At 41.4% G+C, this 20579-nt stretch overlaps 1 protein-coding gene across 1 annotated transcript; it reads left to right on the forward strand.

The window, feature by feature from the left end:
- Window positions 1-344: 344 nt before the first annotated feature.
- LOC307024036 (guanine nucleotide-binding protein G(q) subunit alpha-like) lies at window positions 345-19647 on the forward strand. Its single transcript, XM_079657814.1, has 8 exons — window positions 345-728; window positions 903-1060; window positions 4831-5015; window positions 10109-10263; window positions 11623-11751; window positions 13561-13690; window positions 14593-14746; window positions 17491-19647. Exons 2-8 carry the CDS (start codon window positions 925-927, stop codon window positions 17679-17681), a joined length of 1080 nt encoding a protein of 359 aa, XP_079513940.1. The 5' UTR covers window positions 345-728; window positions 903-924; the 3' UTR covers window positions 17682-19647.
- Window positions 19648-20579: the final 932 nt, after the last annotated feature.

The raw sequence follows: 20579 nt of genomic DNA on the forward strand, positions 1-20579 counted from the left end.
TCAAGTACAAGATCTGAGTACTTCTCCTTTTACTCAAGAACAATATCTGAGTACTTCTACTTTTACTCAAGTACAAGATCTGAGTACTTCTACTTTTACTCAAGAACAAGATCTGAGTACTTCTCCTTTTACTCAAGAACAAGATCTGAGTACTTCTACTTTTACTCAAGTACAAGATCTGAGTACTTCTCCTTTTACTCAAGTACAAGATCTGAGTACTTCTACTTTTACTCAAGTACAAGATCTGAGTACTTCTACTTTTACACAAGTACCAGATCTGAGTACTTCTCCTCTGTGTCTTCATAAGAAATCTGCCTGGTTGTAATTTGGTTTCCGGTGAGTTGTGTCAGCCTGTCCAATGCATCCGCAGTCTAACACCGGAAATTAGTTCCCATAATGTAATAGTGCAGCTCCCACACGGCTTCCCATCAGATCAGCCCTCTGTCAGTCACATGGTGCTCTGTTGTTTCTGTTTTTTCACACAGGATAGAGGACGGCAAACTGCACGCTAAAGGAAGATCACTCCAAGATTTATCTCCGCACATTGAAAAACAACCGTTGCATCTTTTCTGACTCTGGAAACGGGCTTTTAGCGCATGTTCGCGTTGTTTTGCAGCGCTATGAAGTGAAACTCCGCCATATTCACCGCACCACGCCCGGAGAACAGCCTCTCTGCTTCTTAAGTTGTTTGCACAAACTTTACTTCCTCATCACAAGAGAGAAACAAGGTAACACTAACATCCTTTTAGTCTTAATCGCTTCCTGAGATGTTCTTAAAGCTTGTTTCCAGATAGATCTGCAGTTTTTACGCACAGCCGCTGGTGGAGGGTTAATGGGAATGTGGGGACTTTGGGGTGTTTAATTTCTTCTGTAACCGACATTGTGTGTGTGCGCCCGGGAAGGTGCCATTTTTCCTCGGTAGAGATGACTCTGAGCTCCGTGGGGGCCTGCTGCCTCAGCCCGGAGGCCAAAGAGGCGAGGCGGATCAACGACGAGATCGAGAGGCAGCTGCGCCGGGACGAGAGGGACTCCAGGCGGGAGTACAAGCTGCTGCTGCTCGGTGAGGACCGGGGAACGGTTTCATCAAGTACTTTTTATTATAGTGCGAGAAGTTGTTTACAGATACTCTAATTAAGTAGAAATGCATGGTCTTAAAAAGTACTGAGATGTTTTGCTTAAGGAAAACATTTTAAAAGTACTTTGTTACAAGTAAAAGTCCTGCATTCAAAATGTTACTTTACTAAAAGTACTCAGATCTAGTACTTGAGTAAAAGTAGAAGTAGCTACTCAGGTCTTGTACTTGAGTAAAAGTAGAAGTACTCAGATCTTGTACTTGAGTAAAAGTAGAAATACTCAGATATTGTTCTTGAGTAAAAGTAGAAGTACCAGAGTGTAGGGATACTCTGTTACAGTAAAATTCCTGCATTCCAAATGTTACTCAAGTATAAGTAGAAAAATATTTTCATCAAAATATAGTTAAAGTAGCGACAGTAAAAGTATTCATTGTGCAGAATGGTCCATTTCAGATGATATGTTTTATAGTTATTTATCATTAAAGTGTTATCAAATCTCAAAACTGTACACCTCTGCTATGGTCTTACAAGTAAAAGCCTCTGAAACCAGAGCCCAGTTTGCTCTGATTGGTTAGCTGGCCGTCTCTGTTGTGATTGGTCAACCGCTTGGGGATGTCCCGCCTCCTTAGCCTATCATGTACAATGTGTTGGAGCGCTAGCCAATAGAAGCGGGAGTATTACACAGTGATGTCACCATCTTCCGGAAGTAAACAAAGGAGTCCAATGGAGGCCTTTCAGCATCGATAGCTTGTTAGCATGCTGCTGTTTTTTTAGCATGAGTTAACCACAATTTATTGCCGTGTTTTTATTTTCCCATTGTTGCCAGGGTGAAGAGGAATAAAGAATATCAGCAGCCTGAGTGTGAAGATGTTTAACGTCTCACGCCTGGGTTTCATCTTATTTTAGCGCCCTGTGGGTCTGTCTTTATTCTTTAACTCAAGTTTTATAAACAACATTCTGTCATCCCACCAGTGCTGCCAGTAGAATGCTAATGACAACAATGTGCAGCATTTCCTTCTGTAGCTGACCTCGTTATAATGAAATCATTTACTGGCAACAGTTAGTAAAATCATGAGCGTGTCTTTAAATCCATAAATAATACTGGACAGTTTTAAGGGTTTACACATGATGTGATTTATTGAAATATATGATATGGAGCACGGGGTTAAAATGTAAGAATGGTGATAGACGTGGACATTGGACTTTTGACCCTAAAGGAGTGGTGATTCAATCAGTATTAGTTAATCATTTCAGAAAGAGAAATATCCACCACACCTTACAGATACTCACAGTGTTGATGCATCTTCTGTTAAGTAACACAAATAAAATATGGCCCCCTAAAGATAATAAAGCAAGCATACATGTATCTACCCGTCGGGACAATGGATGTGTTATAAGAACTGGATACAGCATGGGAGGCGGGGTCTCGTTCTTTCCTATGAGAGCTGCTCATTGGCGCATGAAGGCAAAATGGCCGAACTTTTGAGAGAGCGAAACGTCACAGATTACCCATCATGCCTGGCTAGAGCATGCGCAGTTGAGTTGCCCCTTAAGCCCCGCCCCCCGAGCTCCCCCTCTTGGCTTGCTAGAATGAATGGAGACAGAAAATAAATCTAGATTCGGCTTTTAGTTCATTTTACAACTTTAAGGACTTATTAATTCTAATAAGAGCTATACAACAGTTCATACTGGGTAGTTTATTTAGTTAAAAAAGTATCCGCTGATTTACAGACGTCTCTTTCCCCATGTAAGTCAATGGGAAAAAGTTGTTTTGGGCCGGGTGACGTCACGGACTGATACGGAATTTGCAGTACCGCCGTTTGGACACAACGAATGTTGGGCACAGAGTCCGGCGCACTTCCTGGGGGCTTGGTTGGGACTGTGTATAATATATATTTATAATTGGTGATTGAAGCTCATTTACTGAACTTTAGTGTGGATTTTTAGGTTGAATATCTTTACTTTGTTGGCTACTTTCTACTTAAGGAGGCAAATAAAAAAAAAAATGTTTACCTCTTATTTTGGCAGATTGCCGATTTTTGCACATATCTTTGTCCACCAAGAACATTAAGTGTCTCTTGTAGAAATGTCGTTTTAATAGTACACTCTGTGTCTTGTTGAAATGACAATAAAGTATGTCTGTCTATCTATCCATCTAGTGGAATTAAAATATGATTATGCCTGTTATTGTGATTTGCCACTGGGAGATGATTTGATTTTGATCATGCATGCTAAGAAATACACTTTTATTCCACTGCTTTTATCGACAGCTGTAATTCAGTCACACAACTCACGTGTTTCTTAATATGTTTATTAGAAGCAGCATATAGTTTGAGTTTGGCGTCTAGGCTCGGGCCTCATCACTCCACAGATTTACAAAGAACATTGAGTGATGATTAGATAACTACCCTCCGAGCCTACAGGTGGAAGCTGGTGGAGCTGGGGTGGGGGGGGGGCAGGCGAGCAGCAGCAACAGGAAACACAGCAGCAGGAACATGAACGTAGCAGTAGCAAGTGAACACAGCAGCAGCATAGCGAGGCAAAGGCAGGAAGACCTGGCAGCTTAAATAGAGCGGCATGTTTAGGAGAATGTGATTGGTTGGTTCTAAGAGGGACGAGGTGCGTCACGTGTTAATGTATGATTGGTGCCGAGTTGACTGCCTGAGCTAGCTCGCAGGCTTCGCCCCATTTGCCAGTTACTTTAGATTTTTTTTAAAACCAACTGATCCATTATATTACATGATGCTCTGATCTTCAGTGGTACCATCCTTTAGAAATACTTTGTTACAAGTAAAAGCCCTTATAGTAGTATTCTGCACAACGGTCCAGTTGCTGGTCGAGTTCAGAATATATATATTATTGTAATGAATTATTTATGCATTAATGTGTTCATCACTTTAATGCTGCAGCTGCAAAGTGGAGCTTGATTTATAGCAGCTTTTTATTTTATTTATGCATGTCTATTCAGTGATGACCTGCTGCACAACCTGCTGTCATTAAAGCTTCTTTAAAACAATGTTCAGGCTGTCCCTGTATGCCTTCTGGGGGGTTTCCTTCCCTGTAGTGTGTTGTTGTGTGCACCCTAGAAAGACAAGGTCAACTTAACTAATGTGCATTTAAAAAAGAGGAATAGTTTTGGCGAAAACCGTGGGGTCAGATTGGAATGTTCCAAAGGGGGGTTGGTTTAGCATGACACATTTGAAATAACTAAAGGATACGTTAAACAAGAAAGTAGAAAGAACGTGAGGTTAGCAATGATTGAGAGTCAGAGCTAAACATTTCAGATGTGTATCTCACACTGCACTGTCACTTTGTTATTCATGTTTTATCATCTTTGCTTCTAAATGAGTGTTTTTAAAATGCCATTTTTCATGTTTGTAAAGCACCTTGAATTGCCTTGTATTGAAAGATGCTATATAAATAAACTTGCCTTGCATGTAAATGGTCTGCATAGGCTAAAGTGTGTGTGTGTGTGTGTGTGTGTGTGTGTGTGTGTGTGTGTGTGTGTGTGTGTGTGTGTGTGTGTGTGTGTGTGTGTGTGTGTGTGTGTGTGTGTGTGTGTGTGTGTGTGTGTGTGTGTGTGTGTGTGTGTGTGTGTGTGTGTGTGTGTGTGTGTGTGTGTGTGTGTGTGTGTGTGTGTGTGTGTGTGTGTGTGTGTGTGTGTGTGTGTGTGTGTGTGTGTGTGTGTGTGTGTGTGTGTGTGTGTGTGTGTGTGTGTGTGTGTGTGTGTGTGTGTGTGCCCTCTGGTTGTGTATAGGGACTGGTGAGAGTGGAAAGAGCACCTTCATAAAGCAGATGAGGATCATCCACGGCCGGGGCTACAGTGATGAGGACAAGAGAGGGTTCTCCAGGCTGGTTCACCAGAACATCTTCACTGCCATGCAGGCCATGGTCCAGGCTATGGAGGCCCTGCAGATCCCCTACACACACACACACAACCAGGTAACACACACACACGGATACACACACAACTGGATACACACACAACCGCATACACACACACACACAACCAGGACAAACACACACACACAACCGGATACACACACACACACAACCAGGACAAACACACACACACACACGACCAGGTGTACACACACACACACACACACACACACACACACACACAACCAGGTAACACACACACACACACACACACACACACAACCAGGTAACACACACACAACCAGGTAACACACACACACACACACACACACACACACACACACACACACAACCAGGTAACACACACACACACACACACACAACCGGATACACACACACACACACACAACTGTATACACACACACACACACGACCAGGTACACACGCGCACGCACACACAACCAGGTCACACACACACACACACACACACACACAGGTATTACTACAATAGAAAATAAAAAGAAAGACAAATAAGTACATGGCTATTAATGAGTAGCAGCCATTTCAAATATACTACAGTGCTGAGACAGTTATCAAAGTTTTATATAAAGGAAAGGGTCATGTGAGGGCAAAGGGAAAACTCATTCTTATCTCTTTTTGTTTTTGATGCACGCACTGTCCAACAGTAGCATGCTTCACTGTCACACACACACACACACACACACACACACACACACACACACACACACACACACAGCCTGCAGTGTGTCAGGCTGAAGCACTTCTGGTAAATTGCGTCTCTGTTTAGTTTTGCAATCCTGTCTCCTTGCACTGTGTTTTGGGAAGAGCACACACTGTGTCTCTGAGGCGTGTGAGGACAGGTGACGAGACGCAGAAGAAGAAGAAGAAGGAGAAGAAATTCCCGTTAATCATCGAGTGATTCACCGGAATCCCAAACGTAAAGAATTATTAATCACATAAATCTTAGTTAGAGAGTTTCCAGGTAAGGAGTAAGAAGAGTCCACTTCATTTGAACTGAGGGGGGCGGGGGGGGGCGTCATGTGACGTTTGGCAGCATTAACCATGTCTGAGTCAGCTTGTGTTTCCCCTACCATTGCAATTCTTTATTTACTTAAAGGTGGGGTAGGTAATTCACTTCAGCAACACTTTTTATATTCCATGGAATGCTCTTAACATCCCGATAGCAATGAATACATTAAATACTTTGACAATAAATCCATAAAATAATGTCATCTGTGGAAGCCGTGGCGCTGTAAAAAGCACGACCAATCATCTGAGCCGGCCCGGCTAAAGTAACTGGATGGCCTACCTGCCTGTCAGCCTTCCATCTGTGCACAAACTTACCTCGTGCCCTCATTGGTCATGTGCGCGTTCGTGTGTGTTGGGGGGGGGGCTCTGTAAGGAAGGGGCAGATTTTTTCCGGCTGTGTATTTTCAAATTCTAGCGCACTCAAGCTGGTTTCTCTAAAATTAGCTACCCCACAGAAATGATGCGTTTCTTGTATTTTGACATGTATATCTGTTTCTCTTTTTGTTCCTTTTGCCTTTCATTTATATCTGGCGTCACGATTAAAGGAAGTATATACGTTGTTAATCAGATATAAATTAGAGCAAATGGGGTAAACTGGATAGATTTTGAATTCCAAGAAGACCCAAGACATCACTTTGTAAAGTTAGAAACACAAAGCAGCCTTTGTGTTTTCCTTTCTGCTCCAGTGTCTGTGAATGCACAGGAAGGGGGAAAGGGGACTCTTATTTCATGACTAATCTTCCAGTTAAGTTGTTTGATTGAGCTTTATTTATTATATGATACATGGAGGATGTTGTTGTTTGGGAATAAACAGCAAATCAATCATTCTTCGATTTATCAACCAACCACATCAGAGTTAGGCCCCAGCCACACGAGGACAATAACGCAAACGGATCGCAATCGATATCAAAAAAGTTTTCCGTCCACACGCAACAGGCACCAGAAACGTGTCCGCTCACACGAGACCGCTCGAAAGCGCTGGAGACGCTGTAGTACATTTGCCGGCCCTGTAAGTGGCGCTGTACTCCTGCCACAAAAGCAGCGAAGAAGACTTCCCGCGCATGGTTGCCATGGTTGCCCTTCTGTTTATCCTCCGCTCTGGCTCTTTTTCTCCCTCCCCGAGGCAAGCGTTTGCTCCTGCTGTAAATCTCTCTGGTAGTCCACCAGCAGATGACAAACACCCACCTCTCCACCTCTTCCAAGGGACGAGGGGACCGTGCGGCAGAGTTTCAGTTAGATTTTTTTTCGCCGGTCAACATGTCCGTTAAAGTTTAAATCTTCTGGACAAAATTAGAAAAGTGCCGGTCAGAGGTCTTCTTTGTTATTTATTGAGCTTTAAAACAAGTTGATAACAACACATATAAAAGAATAATAAACGGAGCCTCTCTTTTCCTCCCCTCTACTGAGAGCCCAGCAGGTGATCTTTGAGCAGGAGAGGTGGGGAGAGGCGGGGCTATTGCTTCAACGTTATCAGGAAAGGATCGTATAGGCGTAAACACGGAGCCGTTTGCCCCCCCCCCCAGAGCGTTTCGTTTGCACATCTACCCACCTTGGGACCCGTTATCGTTATCGTTTTCTGCGTTTCCATGTCGGCCTCGTGTGGCCGAACCGTCTATCTGATAGTGAACTGTAGCAGATACGACCGTTATCGTCCTCGTGTGGCCGGGGCTTTAGTTGTATGGAAGAGTTTTGGCTACAGATAGGAGGCTGTTCTATCTTTACAAACTGGTTATTTTTCTGGAGAAAGCTGCTGTATCTGTTCATAAATGTATGTTTTGCAGAAATAAACAAAGCAATAACTTTATTTCAATCAGGAGAGACTTTGTTTTGATTTAACGCTATGTATTTATTGCCAAGAACCAGTGTTGGGCTAGTTACTTTTAAAAAGTAACTAGTAATAGTTATAGTAACTGCTCTCAAAACAGTAACTCGTTACTTTATTAGTTACTAAATTCTAAAAGTAACTAGTAACACGTTACTTTACTTTAAAAATAATAACAATAATACAATTTTTTGTGTTGTTCTGTGGCACAGTAAGAGAAAAGGCAACTCCCCATCATTGTAGCAATTATGAAATGTGGCGGAACAATAAAACACAAAAGATATGTTTAGACATTTTGACAGGGATCTTTATTGTAGCCTCAACAATCAAGTTCTAAGTAGTGCACTTGTAGTGCAATCAGTATCGTGGCGTGGGGAAAAAATTAGGGGAAGCCAATAATACGTCCTTTCTTTTGGGGTGGGGGGTGGGGGGTGTGGTGGTCAATGTAATAACGTAACCAGATGAGTGATTACAGCGCCCGGTATCATTTTACACACATTTGTATCATACAGATGCAGGACTTACACACGCCTGTTATCTGACCGACAGGTCCGCACGCACTCTCCAGCCGAAACTCTAATAAGCATTCATTCACAAACTAAATCAGGAGACCTTTAACGTTTTACGTCCGGTTCGCTCCTTTGTTCCTCGCTGTACACAGCTCCAGTTTGGTCATCATTCATTAGTCATCAGATTGTATTTGTTGTTGCTGCTGCAGCGGAAGTTTAGTACAATTATTTTTGATTAAATACTCCAAATCTCCACCCTCCATAATTGCACTTGCTTCAGTTGCTTGCTACTTTCTAACGGCGGTGAGAGTGGTGCAGTGACGCTATCTATCTTCTATCTATTAGATTTATGATTCGAAAATTATAAAAGTAGGGTAGACATGTGGATATTATCCGACTGAACAAAACGTGCACTTACCTAACAGGTTCGTTTTCCACTGACCTTATTTCAAGCTATTTTCCAAAATCCTATGGAGAAATCCCATTGCTTTTTTGTTGAGGGAAACCGAGCGCAGCTTACTTCCGCTTTTTGGGGCGCGTCACTGTACCACTAAATTGATGCGATTTGATTGGATTGTGAGGCAAGGGAAGCCAGCGAGAAGCCCCTCACTGCAGTGCGCAGTACCACACGCCCCTCCTTCTCAACCTCAAGATCGGTGAGGGGTACTACAAGCCAGCCGCCTCTGGCTTCCCTTGGCATGGCCCTGACCAATCACAGGTTGGCAGGGGCATGACGTGAGCCTCATCTGATTGGTCAATCCCTCCATTTTTTTTCACCAAGGGAAGCAAATTTCGGCTGGCCTCCTCTCGCAACAGAGAGTGCAATCTACTGTTTCACCATAACATCTAGAGGGGCGCTGTTTCACTCTTTGTAAAATACTCAATGAGAATGGGGGAGAGACGGGCCGGCAGCAACACACAACAAAGAATTTCCGAAACTAAACGAAGTGTTTTTATTTATTTATTAAAATTATAACTACAATCCGAAAAAACAGGGGAAGCCTGGCTTCCCTTGGCCTCCAGGAGAGAACGCCACTGCGTGCAATATGAAATAAAAACAACTACACTCTTTTGGCAGTAACAATTAAATAAATTATAAACGGTCAGACTGACACTGAAGACAAACAAACTATTTTCAGCCTAAAAAAAACAAACTAACAGTGAAATCAGGGGGCTAGTGAATTAATTTCAGTTTATTTATTTAATTTCAGGCTGTAATTTGTTATATACTGTTGGATGTGCTAGTGGATTGTCAAAGGGGGGAGCCTCGTTGCGGGCAAAGTATACAGATGGCTAGTCCGCCCCTGAAAATGTCTATGCAAACGTTATTATTAATAATAATTTTTTTAAAAAATTATAAAAAAAATTAATCAATTTTTTTTTTAAATGTTCCTTTTTTTTTTTGTAATCCTCTCGCGACCCCCACTTTGGGAACCCCTGGTCTAGAGGGGAGAGAGGAGATTTAAAGATGTGACGATGCACTCTGATTGGGTTGTTTAGTTTTTGTTTATAGTGTCGTGGACAGTCCCCATTAATCAACTGTCACAAAAAACAGTAAATGGTGCAGGTTTAGCTAATTTACAATAAATAAATAAATAAATGAATATGTGAAAAACTGAGATAAGTAAGATATAAGAACATATGTCAAATACTATATTCAAAGTGGAGAGCTGTGGAGGTTTTCCAAAACAAAACCAAAAGTCCTTTTCTGTATAATTGACTCTGAAAGTGTCGAGTCACTAATTGTAGTGTTTTGTTGTGTCGTTGTTCAGGCGAACGCCACTCTGGTGTGCGGGGTGGATGTGGAGCGAGTCACGACTCTTCCTCAGCCGTACGCCGACGCCATCAAGAGTCTGTGGAGCGACGCGGGGATTCAGGAGTGCTACCATCGCAAGAGGGAGTACCAGCTCTCTGACTCTGCCAGATAGTGAGTGAAGGAAAACTCTGAGACTTTACAGAAGAGTTTCCATTTGTTCCTCTGCTTTCGTTTGGTTTAAGAGTGTTGACAAGAGGTTTAAAAGCTAGAAACACTGTTTACATTCTCACTTAGGGTGAAGTGGTTGGAATATAAACTATATTTCACAATAAATATCACAAGTTAAACTCCTCAGACTTTACAGATTCAAGGCTTTTATTGTCATGTGTACAAAGCTTCAGTGTAGACATGGCAATGAAATGATTCTGACCTGAGCTCCTCCAACAATACAACATATAATTAAATACAAACTAGTGCAATAAGTCTATATACCTACCTACCTACCTACCTACCTACCCCCCTACCCACCTACCTACCTACCTACCTACCCACCCACCTACCTACCTACCCACCTACCTACCTACCCACCTACCTACCTACCCACCTACCCACCTACCTACCTACCTACCTACCTACCTACCTACCTACCTACCTACCTACCTACCTACCTACCTACCTACCTACCTACCTACCTACCTTACATTTTCACTTAGGGTGAAGTGGCTAGAATATAAACTATATTTTACATTAAATGTCTTATCAGGCTTTTTAATCAACAATTGAGATCTCTCAATCGCAATTATTTTAGCTTGTTTTTTGTTTTTTTGGGCTTTTTAATTACTCTCTTTAAAAGCATTTTGATGTGATTTTATAATGTGTCTCTGCTGCACTATATCTAAATGCTTTTAAATGGCTGTTTTTAAATGTTGTTTTTGTAAAGCACTTTGAATTGCCCCGTTTTGAAGTTACTTTACTATAAAATGCATTTTATTCGTACCATTATTTGCCTTTTTAAAATATCTGTTTATTTTAATTAACCAGTTTCAAACCAACGACTGACTAAATACAGGTTTTGGGACCATTTAGTAGTTACCCTAAAACTAATTGAAATGTATTTAGTCATGTTAAATGTTTTCATTTCATTTCCATCTTTATTTCGAACAGATTTAAAAAAACAAAATAAAAAATAATAAATGTGAAAAACAGAATACCGTATTGTTAGAATATAGTATTTATCAATATTCATAATAATATTTATATATTCAACAAAAATATTCACAATAATAATATGAAATTAATTCCCACCCCTTACTTACTGCTAATCAATGATTATCCTTTAAATCATTTCTGCAAGTTTTCTTTAGCTTGTAAATGTTTTTATATAATACATGAACTCTCCCAGATGTAGTATTAGTAATATACATTTAAAATACTTTCTGTAGTGTCTGTGCCAATAGTCAAAGCTTCAATTTCCCATGATGCTTGTACTGTTTGTGATAAACCTGATTGATTGTCCTCGCCTGTCCGCAGCTATCTGGATGAAATGGACCGGATCAGCGACGCCTCTTATCTGCCGACTCAGCAGGATGTTCTGAGGGTCCGGGTGCCGACCACCGGGATCATCGAGTACCCCTTCGACCTGGAGGACGTGGTGTTCAGGTGAGCCATTCATCTCCTTGTTGCCAGTAACTAACTACAACAACACTGATTTTGTCGATTTATCGTATCTTGATTTACTCAAAATGTAAAGCTGAATACCTCCACAAAGAAATATGCAAAAACTAATAAAAAAAGTAATTAAATATCATAAATTAATGATTATATTCAGGGTTTTTTTTCTAGAAAGATATAGTATGAGGTGATACTGTGGCGTGGATCTTGGATTGATCAATTATCTCGAGAACATGATTGGGACGCAGAGCTCCGTAAAAACAAAGCTGTCTCTGCTGTCTGCCGCTCTAATGGACACGATCTTCATATCTTTGGAGTAATTACACCGTTTTTGACGAACAGAAATATTGTAGAAAATCTACATTTTGGTATGAGTGCGCACGTCACAATTGCCATGACATTTGGTGCCTCTCACGGTACGTCCACACGGCAGCGTCGTGTTGAAGCTTGCCGGTGGGCGTGTCTGGCGTGCGACAAACAGCCAATCAAATGAACCTCCCGCCCCCGGACACACAAGCACGCGGTTTGATTGGCTAGAGCTTGTACTGGCATATGATTTGATTGGCCGACGCTTCCGTCGACGCTTGAAAAGTTGAACTTTCGAAGCGAGCAACGGAGGCAAAGCGACGGACCCACAATGCAGTTCAGCAAAGCGTGACGTCACCCCGTTCAAAGTGAATGGGAACACGCTGCCGTGTGGACGGGCCGTCAGGATGAATTTGAAACATTTTAGTGATGAATACCTGCAACGTAATGACATTACACAACATCATACCCCTGTGTGCAGCGTCATAGTGAACATTAGCATTAGCCTTTAGCTCACCCTGCTCAGTACAACCTGCTGACTCTCATCCTGTTTCTCCCTCTGAAGACTTAAGAGCCATTACATCGTGTTAGAGCACAGCTGGACCTTTAATAATTCATTATCAGAGTTCTGCATCACATTTAGACAGTAGTTCATTAGCTCGGTCAAACCAGGACGAGTGTGGAAGATGGTTTTGTTTCTCTAACCCTAACGCTAACCCTTATATGAAAGTGTTTATGTATTTTTCTTTATAAGCAACAGCAGATTAGATTAGAAGTCAGTGTCTATCGTTATATCTTAATCTAATATGATGCAACTGTCATACATTTCCCTGTTTTTCCGTTCAGAAGATTTGGGAAAACCATAAGGGCTTACTGGATCAACACAGATGTGGCAGGACTCCATCTTTTTAATAAATATTTCTGTCTGGATCCTCAGAGAATGTGTTATTTGCTCCATCTGATAGATTTCCATAGAGTCCATACATTGTATGTTGGGGGGTCAGGTTTTCAACGCTTCAACTCGTACCATTTAGAATCTGTATGTTTGAATATGGATCTTAAGTTGGCATGACGTTGAAGTCGTGCTGCTGAACTCGGCTGTAGTCCCTTTAGCATAACGTTAGCATGTTGCTTCTGGTGATTAGATTTATGATTTGGAAAATGATAAAAGTAGGGTAGACATGTGAAGATTATCCAGCTGAACAAAACGTGCATTTATCAACAGGTTCCTTTTCCACAGATCTTATTTTTTATAATATTCCAAAATCCTATGGAGAATTCCCGTTGCTTTTTTGTCGAGGGAACCAGCCGCTTCCTTCAGGGTGGGCCGACAAAAATACCTCATCACTGCACGCCTCTATAGTGATACATTTAATTGCTGCCATAAGCAATATTTGTAGAAGATATTTCCTAGCTCTTCTGGTATAGAATATCTTTCATGTTTGATGGTTTATTGTAGTGCTGATGGTGTGTGTGTGTGTGTGTGTGTAGGATGGTGGATGTGGGGGGGCAGCGGTCGGAGAGGAGGAAGTGGATTCACTGTTTTGAGGAAGTGACGTCCATCATCTTCCTGGTGGCGCTCAGCGAGTACGACCAGGTGCTGGTGGAGTCCGTCAACGAGGTGAGAGCCTTATCACTAATATACAGCCGGGGAAATAATTAAGAAACCACATTTTTTTTAAAAACTGTTTCTGTGGTTTCACTGTATTTGCCGATAATATGTCTTCCAAATTATAAGAACAAAAAAAAATCTAATTTGGAGAATTTAATTTGATTCACAGAAAACCAGATTAATGGATTCATTTTTGTTTTTTATCACTGGCACAATTTTTTTAATTTTATTTATTTAGATTTTATTCTTATTTTAATCTTATTTTTTAATTTTTTATTTGTATTCATTTGATCTATTAATATACTTAAGAGTTTCATTTCCAAACTATGCTGTATAGAAATAAAGAACAATTCCTGTGATTTCCCAGACTGCTGCACTCATCTGATCTCTCTCAAATTCAAATTCAGCTTTATTGGCATGAACATAATGACATACAGTATTATTGAAGGAGTAATTACTATGACAACCAACAACTATACGTGTTTATAGTTAATGCTATGTGGTCGAATTAAATCTGGGGAAACATTGATGAACCTCTCATTCCATTTACTTGTATATAGACTCTTCTTGCATTATTTCTATTTTATTTGTATTTACTTGAACACAACAAACATTCTCTTGCACTATATACTATCAGTTGTATTTGTTCTTTATATCTGTTGCACTGTTGGATGAACCTGTGACTTCAGTTTTTCATTGGCATATCTACACTGTAGCTGCTGTGCACAGCCTTCAATCTTGAACCCTCTCCTCCACCCTCCTCTGCAGAATGATCCCTGTCCGCCTGCAGGGGGAGCTCTTGAGTCGCTCTGTTCTGCACCCCTCACTGATGACATTACACACACATTGAATTAGCTCAATCAGTATTTTGTGCATGTGTTCAGTTGTTTTTTTTGTGTGTTTGCTCGTAGAACCGGATGGAGGAGAGCATGGCGTTGTTCCGCACCATCATCAACTACAAGTGGTTCCACCGCTCCTCCGTCATGCTGTTCCTCAACAAGATCGACCTGCTGGAGGACAAGATCATGTACTCTCACCTGGTCGACTACTTCCCCGAGTACGACGGTAAGAGTATTTATATTTAGGTTTTAAACACAGTATTTTAGCGTTTTAAAAAGAGGAAATAACACATTCTTTTTTTTTTTTAGATGTGTTTTAATGAAATTCCCTTTTTAATTTTATTCTCTAAACTTTTCATTGTCATTTTAGGATCTAACCACATATCATAGAAATAGTCAAACTAGATTAACGGACATCTTTCATCACTTGCACTATTTTATTATTTTATTTTATGTAGAAGAAATTCATAAAAGATGTGCCTCTGAAACTACACTGTGTTGTCGTCCTTGTATTTTAGGGAATGAGGCCTTGAAAAGTCCTTCAATTTGATATTTAAGGAGCTGTAGGAGCCCTGCTATTTGTGAATCCTCCTTTAGTGACCTCACCATCTTAAAGGTCCCCTATCATACTGTTTCTCATCAATATATTATAGGTCTCAGATATATACAGAGCCTGTCTCTGATTGGCTGAAACACCAAACAGATCATTGCAGCATTACCCAAGATCCCCTCTGTTTCAGCCCTGTTTCCAAAGTGCTGATTCTCTGTCTGTTACTTTAGATGAAAATAAGGAGCCCCTCCCCACGCCCCTCTGAGAGATATTTGGTTACAAAGAACACAATGGTGCTCTGGGAGGAGATTCAGGTGATATGGTGGGGGGGGCGGTGGTGAAGTCATGTGACAGTGCTGCAGTTCCTTTATAGCCCAACATTAGCCTCCTTTAGCTTAGCGGTGGTGACCTGAAGTCATGTGACCGTGCTGTAGTTCCTTTATAGCCCAACATTAGCCTCCTTTAGCTTAGCGGTGGTGACCTGAAGTCATGTGACCGTGCTGTAGTTCCTTTATAGCCCAACATTAGCCACCTTTAGCTTAGCGGTGGTGACGTGAAGTCATGTGACCGTGCTGTAGTTCCTTTATAGCCCAACATTAGCCGCCTTTAGCTTAGCGGTGGTGACGTGAAGTCATGTGACCGTGCTGTAGTTCCTTTATAGCCCAACATTTGCCGCCTTTAGCTTAGCGGTGGTGACATGAAGTCATGTGACCGTGCTGTAGTTCCTTTATAGCCCAACATTAGCCTCCTTTAGCTTAGCGGTGGTGACCTGAAGTCATGTGACCGTGCTGTAGTTCCTTTATTGCCCAACATTAGCCACCTTTAGCTTAGCGGTGGTGACGTGAAGTCATGTGACCGTGCTGTAGTTCCTTTATAGCCCAACATTAGCCTCCTTTAGCTTAGCGGTGGTGACCTGAAGTCATGTGACCGTGCTGTAGTTCCTTTATAGCCCAACATTAGCCTCCTTTAGCTTAGCGGTGGTGACCTGAAGTCATGTGACCGTGCTGTAGTTCCTTTATAGCCCAACATTAGCCACCTTTAGCTTAGCGGTGGTGACGTGAAGTCATGTGACCGTGCTGTAGTTCCTTTATAGCCCAACATTAGCCACCTTTAGCTTAGCGGTGGTGACGTGAAGTCATGTGACCGTGCTGTAGTTCCTTTATAGCCCAACATTAGCCTCCTTTAGCTTAGCGGTGGTGACCTGAAGTCATGTGACCGTGCTGTAGTTACTTTATAGCCCAACATTAGCCTCCTTTAGCTTAGCGGTGGTGACCTGAAGTCATGTGACCGTGCTGTAGTTCCTTTATAGCCCAACATTAGCCACCTTTAGCTTAGCGGTGGTGACGTGAAGTCATGTGACCGTGCTGTAGGTCCTTTATAGCCCAACATTAGCCACCTTTAGCTTAGCGGTGGTGAAGTGAGGTCATGTGACCGTGCTGTAGTCAGGGTTGCCAACGTTGGGTACCTGGCTGGAGTGAGATTTTGATACCATGGATTTAATTACACATATATGCACAAAATGACTGCTATCGTGTCAGTAGCGGGACCTAAGCATACATATATATATATATATATATATATATATATATATATATATATATATATATATATATATATATATATATATATATATATATATATATACACAATATTGGACACAGACTATAAAGGGCACAAAGTTTCCTTCACTGATGAAAGTTAAACACATGTTTGTTTCCACTGTTTTATTGTGTGCATAGGCCTGTCGCGAAAAGCAATTAATTGACTTATCGTACGATAAATAAAAATGAACTCGATACATTGCCATTTACATGAGGATGTGACTAGCAGTTTGAAAGGATGTACTTGAATTATTATTATATATTATCATTATGTCAGTGGTCTAAAATGGTCATACAACGGTGCCGACAATATTATCGTTTTTCACAATAATTTCCGGGAAAATGTATCCAACTAAATTAATTATCGTGAGAGGCCTAGACATGAAACACACACACACAAACAAATCTACAGACTTACTCCAAACTGCCAAATATATTAATGAACTCACTCTCATATACTCTTTGACTCTACTTTGGCCTAGTAGAACAATAAGCAGCACACTTTAACTTCTTTATCATTTCTACTGGATCTTACATCTGCGCATGCGCAATACTGGTCGGGGATTGACCAACCGGCTCTCACTGCTCTGCTGTCTGTTAACGTTGTTAAGAGTGGTGGGGGCGGGGAGGGAGCGGCGGCCTAACAAAAATACGTCACCAATCTTTAGAAAATAATCAAAGGTGTGTCTTATTGCTTTTGAATGTACCTTCTCTTCTTAAATGTTGTGTTATTCCCTCTCTCAAAACCTCTAGCCGCTGTTATATTCTTGCGCTTTATTGATAGACTTGTATCTACTCTTTTCTGTCTCTTTCCACCAGGTCCTCAACGGGATGTGAAAGCGGGGAAAGAATTCATCTTAAATATGTTTGTCAGTCTCAATCCGAACGAGAAGAAAGTCATCTACTCCCACTGCACCTGCGCCACAGACACAAACAACATTCGATTTGTCTTCAGAGCGGTGAAGGACTACATCTTGCAAATCAACCTGGAAGTCTACAACCTGGTGTAAACGCTATAATTCAATCTGCTTTCGTACAGCCTGCTGCGAGCTCTGCAAACTCCTGCTGCTGCCGAACACTATAATCCACAACAGGAAAACTGAGAAGCCGCAGAGCACGTCGCCAAATGACTGTACTACTGATGTATTTGAAATGTCCCCTGTTAGGCTCTTGCAGAATGGATGTCTGCAGCTATAATGAATTGTGTCCTGACAATTAAAGTGCTGCCTTAGTGAGCAGTCTATTATAGTGTGCACTCTGAAATATACGGAGCTCTTTGAGAGGAGAAAAAAGTATTTCCATGGCCTCAAAAAGCCTCCGAGGACTTGAGATATACCAGGTCTCTCCTTCAGGGAACACGTGGAAGAGACTCTGCAATGCAGCACCTCTCACCCCTAACCCCAGTGTATTTCTTTTTAACTTAAAAACTGTTTAAAATACTCTAAACGTTTAGATGTGAGACCTAATGGGTAATAATTAACACTACTGTACGGTGGCTGAGAGGTGCGAACGCGCAACAACGGCACATCATATGTACATTAGAAGTAACACGCTAAGGCTTTAGAAACAATGCAAGTAAAAAATACACATGCGCAGCGTTTACTCAAATGTGTAAGTACGAAATGCTGCAAGAAGCCCAAAACAGGACCAGGGGACACAGAAGGTCAGGATTATAAAGCTGGTCACCTGTCTCTGTCGTTGGAAACTTCCCTAAAATATTTTATGGTCTTATTTTAACAATGTGATCACATGACTCCTTCTGATGTGACTGCAGATCTGCGGTAAGCTAGCTAGCTAACGTAGCTAACCTGGTCATTTCAGATCTACTGACAAACACTTCCAGTTAGGAGACGACTAACTCTGCTGTGTGCGTCACTCTTTAGTGTCCCCTGGTCTCCCAGCTGTGTGCTTCACTCTTTAGTGTCCCCTGGTCTCCCAGCTGTGTACGTCACTCTTTAGTGTCCCCTGGTCTCCCAGCTGTGTGCGTCACTCTTTAGTGTCCCCTGGTCTCCCAGCTTTGTACGTCACTCTTTAGTGTCCCCTGGTCTCCCAGCTGTGTGTCTCACTCTTTATTGTCCCCTGGTCTCCCAGCTGTGTGCTTCACTCTTTAGTGTCCCCTGGTCTCCCAGCTGTGTGTGTCACTCTTTAGTGTCCCCTGGTCTCCCAGCTGTGTGTGTCACTCTTTAGTGTCCCCTTGTCTCCCAGCTGTGTGCGTCACTCTTTAGTGCCCCCTTCTCTCCCAGCTGTGTGCGTCACTCTTTAGTGTCCCCTGGTCTTGTTGTGTTTTGAGCTTCTTGCAGCGTTTTGTATTTGCAGCGTTTGGTTTATGCATCTTTTAGTAAACGCTGCACATGTTTCCACAAGTTGCTGAAGATGTTTCTTCATGTATTTTGGCACGTTATCGCATTGCTATTTGTTCTGATATTATGTTGATGTGAACTTCACTTTGTTGGGTCTCTTCGTTTCCAATGATGGCATTAATCAATCTTAAACCACTTTTTAGAGCAGCCTAGTATTAACATATTTAAATGTGATTTAACAGAAGTTTTTATTTTTTGTTCAAGCTTGAGAATCCAGTGTTTCAGGTACTAATGATTGTTTTTCTTGCCATAGAATCATCACTTAAATGAACTTGTCCTAGTATTATCTGTATGCATTTTGTAAATATCACATGGTACATTAACGGTGCACATTTTCACCCTCACTCGCATCAAGGTCAGTGTTAAAATGCTGAAAGAGAGAACTGTTATGTTCAATATTATCTGATGCATTAATCTTTTGTATTTCAAAGGTACCAAATGCATGAACAAAAAGCTAATAAGAGAGTTTCCACTGCACTAAAGTTTACATAACTCTTCAGTTAGAAATAATAACTCCCTAATTTGGTATCATTTCAGGTTTTTCTGTCGCTTATCGCATTCTTAGTGCATGTATTTGATGCGATTGGATAAATAAACACACATTTGCTGCTCTGTTTTTCATTCTCCGTCTGTGTTTACAGCCCATCTCCAGAACACTGTGGGTTTAGCGTTGGAGTGTTTGTCTTTTGGCAGCTCTCCGCTGGCTCATCTGGAGCTCTGCTGGTCCCCAAATCTCCTCTGTGGGAAATCCATCTGGTTTCTGTTGAGGTCCATAGCTTCAGCAGTAAAAACAACTTTATTTTTTGAGGACCAGTGGCGAGCCGTCAGGGCCCTCTAGGCCTAAGATATTCTACAAAATAATATTTAAAAACATACAAAAATTCATATATTTTATTAAAAAAAAAAAAAAAAAAATTACATTATGCATTAGTTTTACCAAAATAACTTGATTTAATTGTATTTTTAAATTGACATTTCCAAAGAAATACATTTAATGTGAAGGGTTAAATGAAAGAAGCTCCTTGAGCCGTCTCTGCGAGTTACTGTGAAGACAGGAGCTGATTGGTGGTCCTGGCTGCTATTCATTCACAGAGGGCCCAGCTATAGTAACTGAACGAGAGAGTAATGTCAAATGACAGTACAATTGACCAATCATATTTTCCCTCCAAATGGGTGGGTGTTATTATCGCGGACTTTTGACAAGTTCCGCCCGCTGTGAAGCTTTTCTTGTTTCCATAGCAACAATAACTTCCTGTCAACAGCGTAAACTCGCCTTCAAAATAAAAGCATGCCAAATTACACTTAAGACATACAACTGCAACGAAAGTAACAAACACAATGCAATATCTTTTTCAATTTCAAAGAACTCAAATAGGGTTATTTACAGGTGTTGTTTTGTGTGGTAGAGGGTCGCTTTCATTGATGCGTTTTGCACCCCGGCCGTTGATTTGATATTCCGCTGAAGTATACGCTGTGACGTAATAACTCTTTTTTTTCGAGGGACGGGGGGGACTAGGTATAAAAGTCACGGCTCGCCACTATTGAGGA

The sequence above is a fragment of the Notothenia rossii genome (genome assembly GCF_949606895.1).
Source record: "Notothenia rossii genome assembly, chromosome: 11".
Lineage (NCBI taxonomy): Eukaryota > Metazoa > Chordata > Actinopteri > Perciformes > Nototheniidae > Notothenia > Notothenia rossii.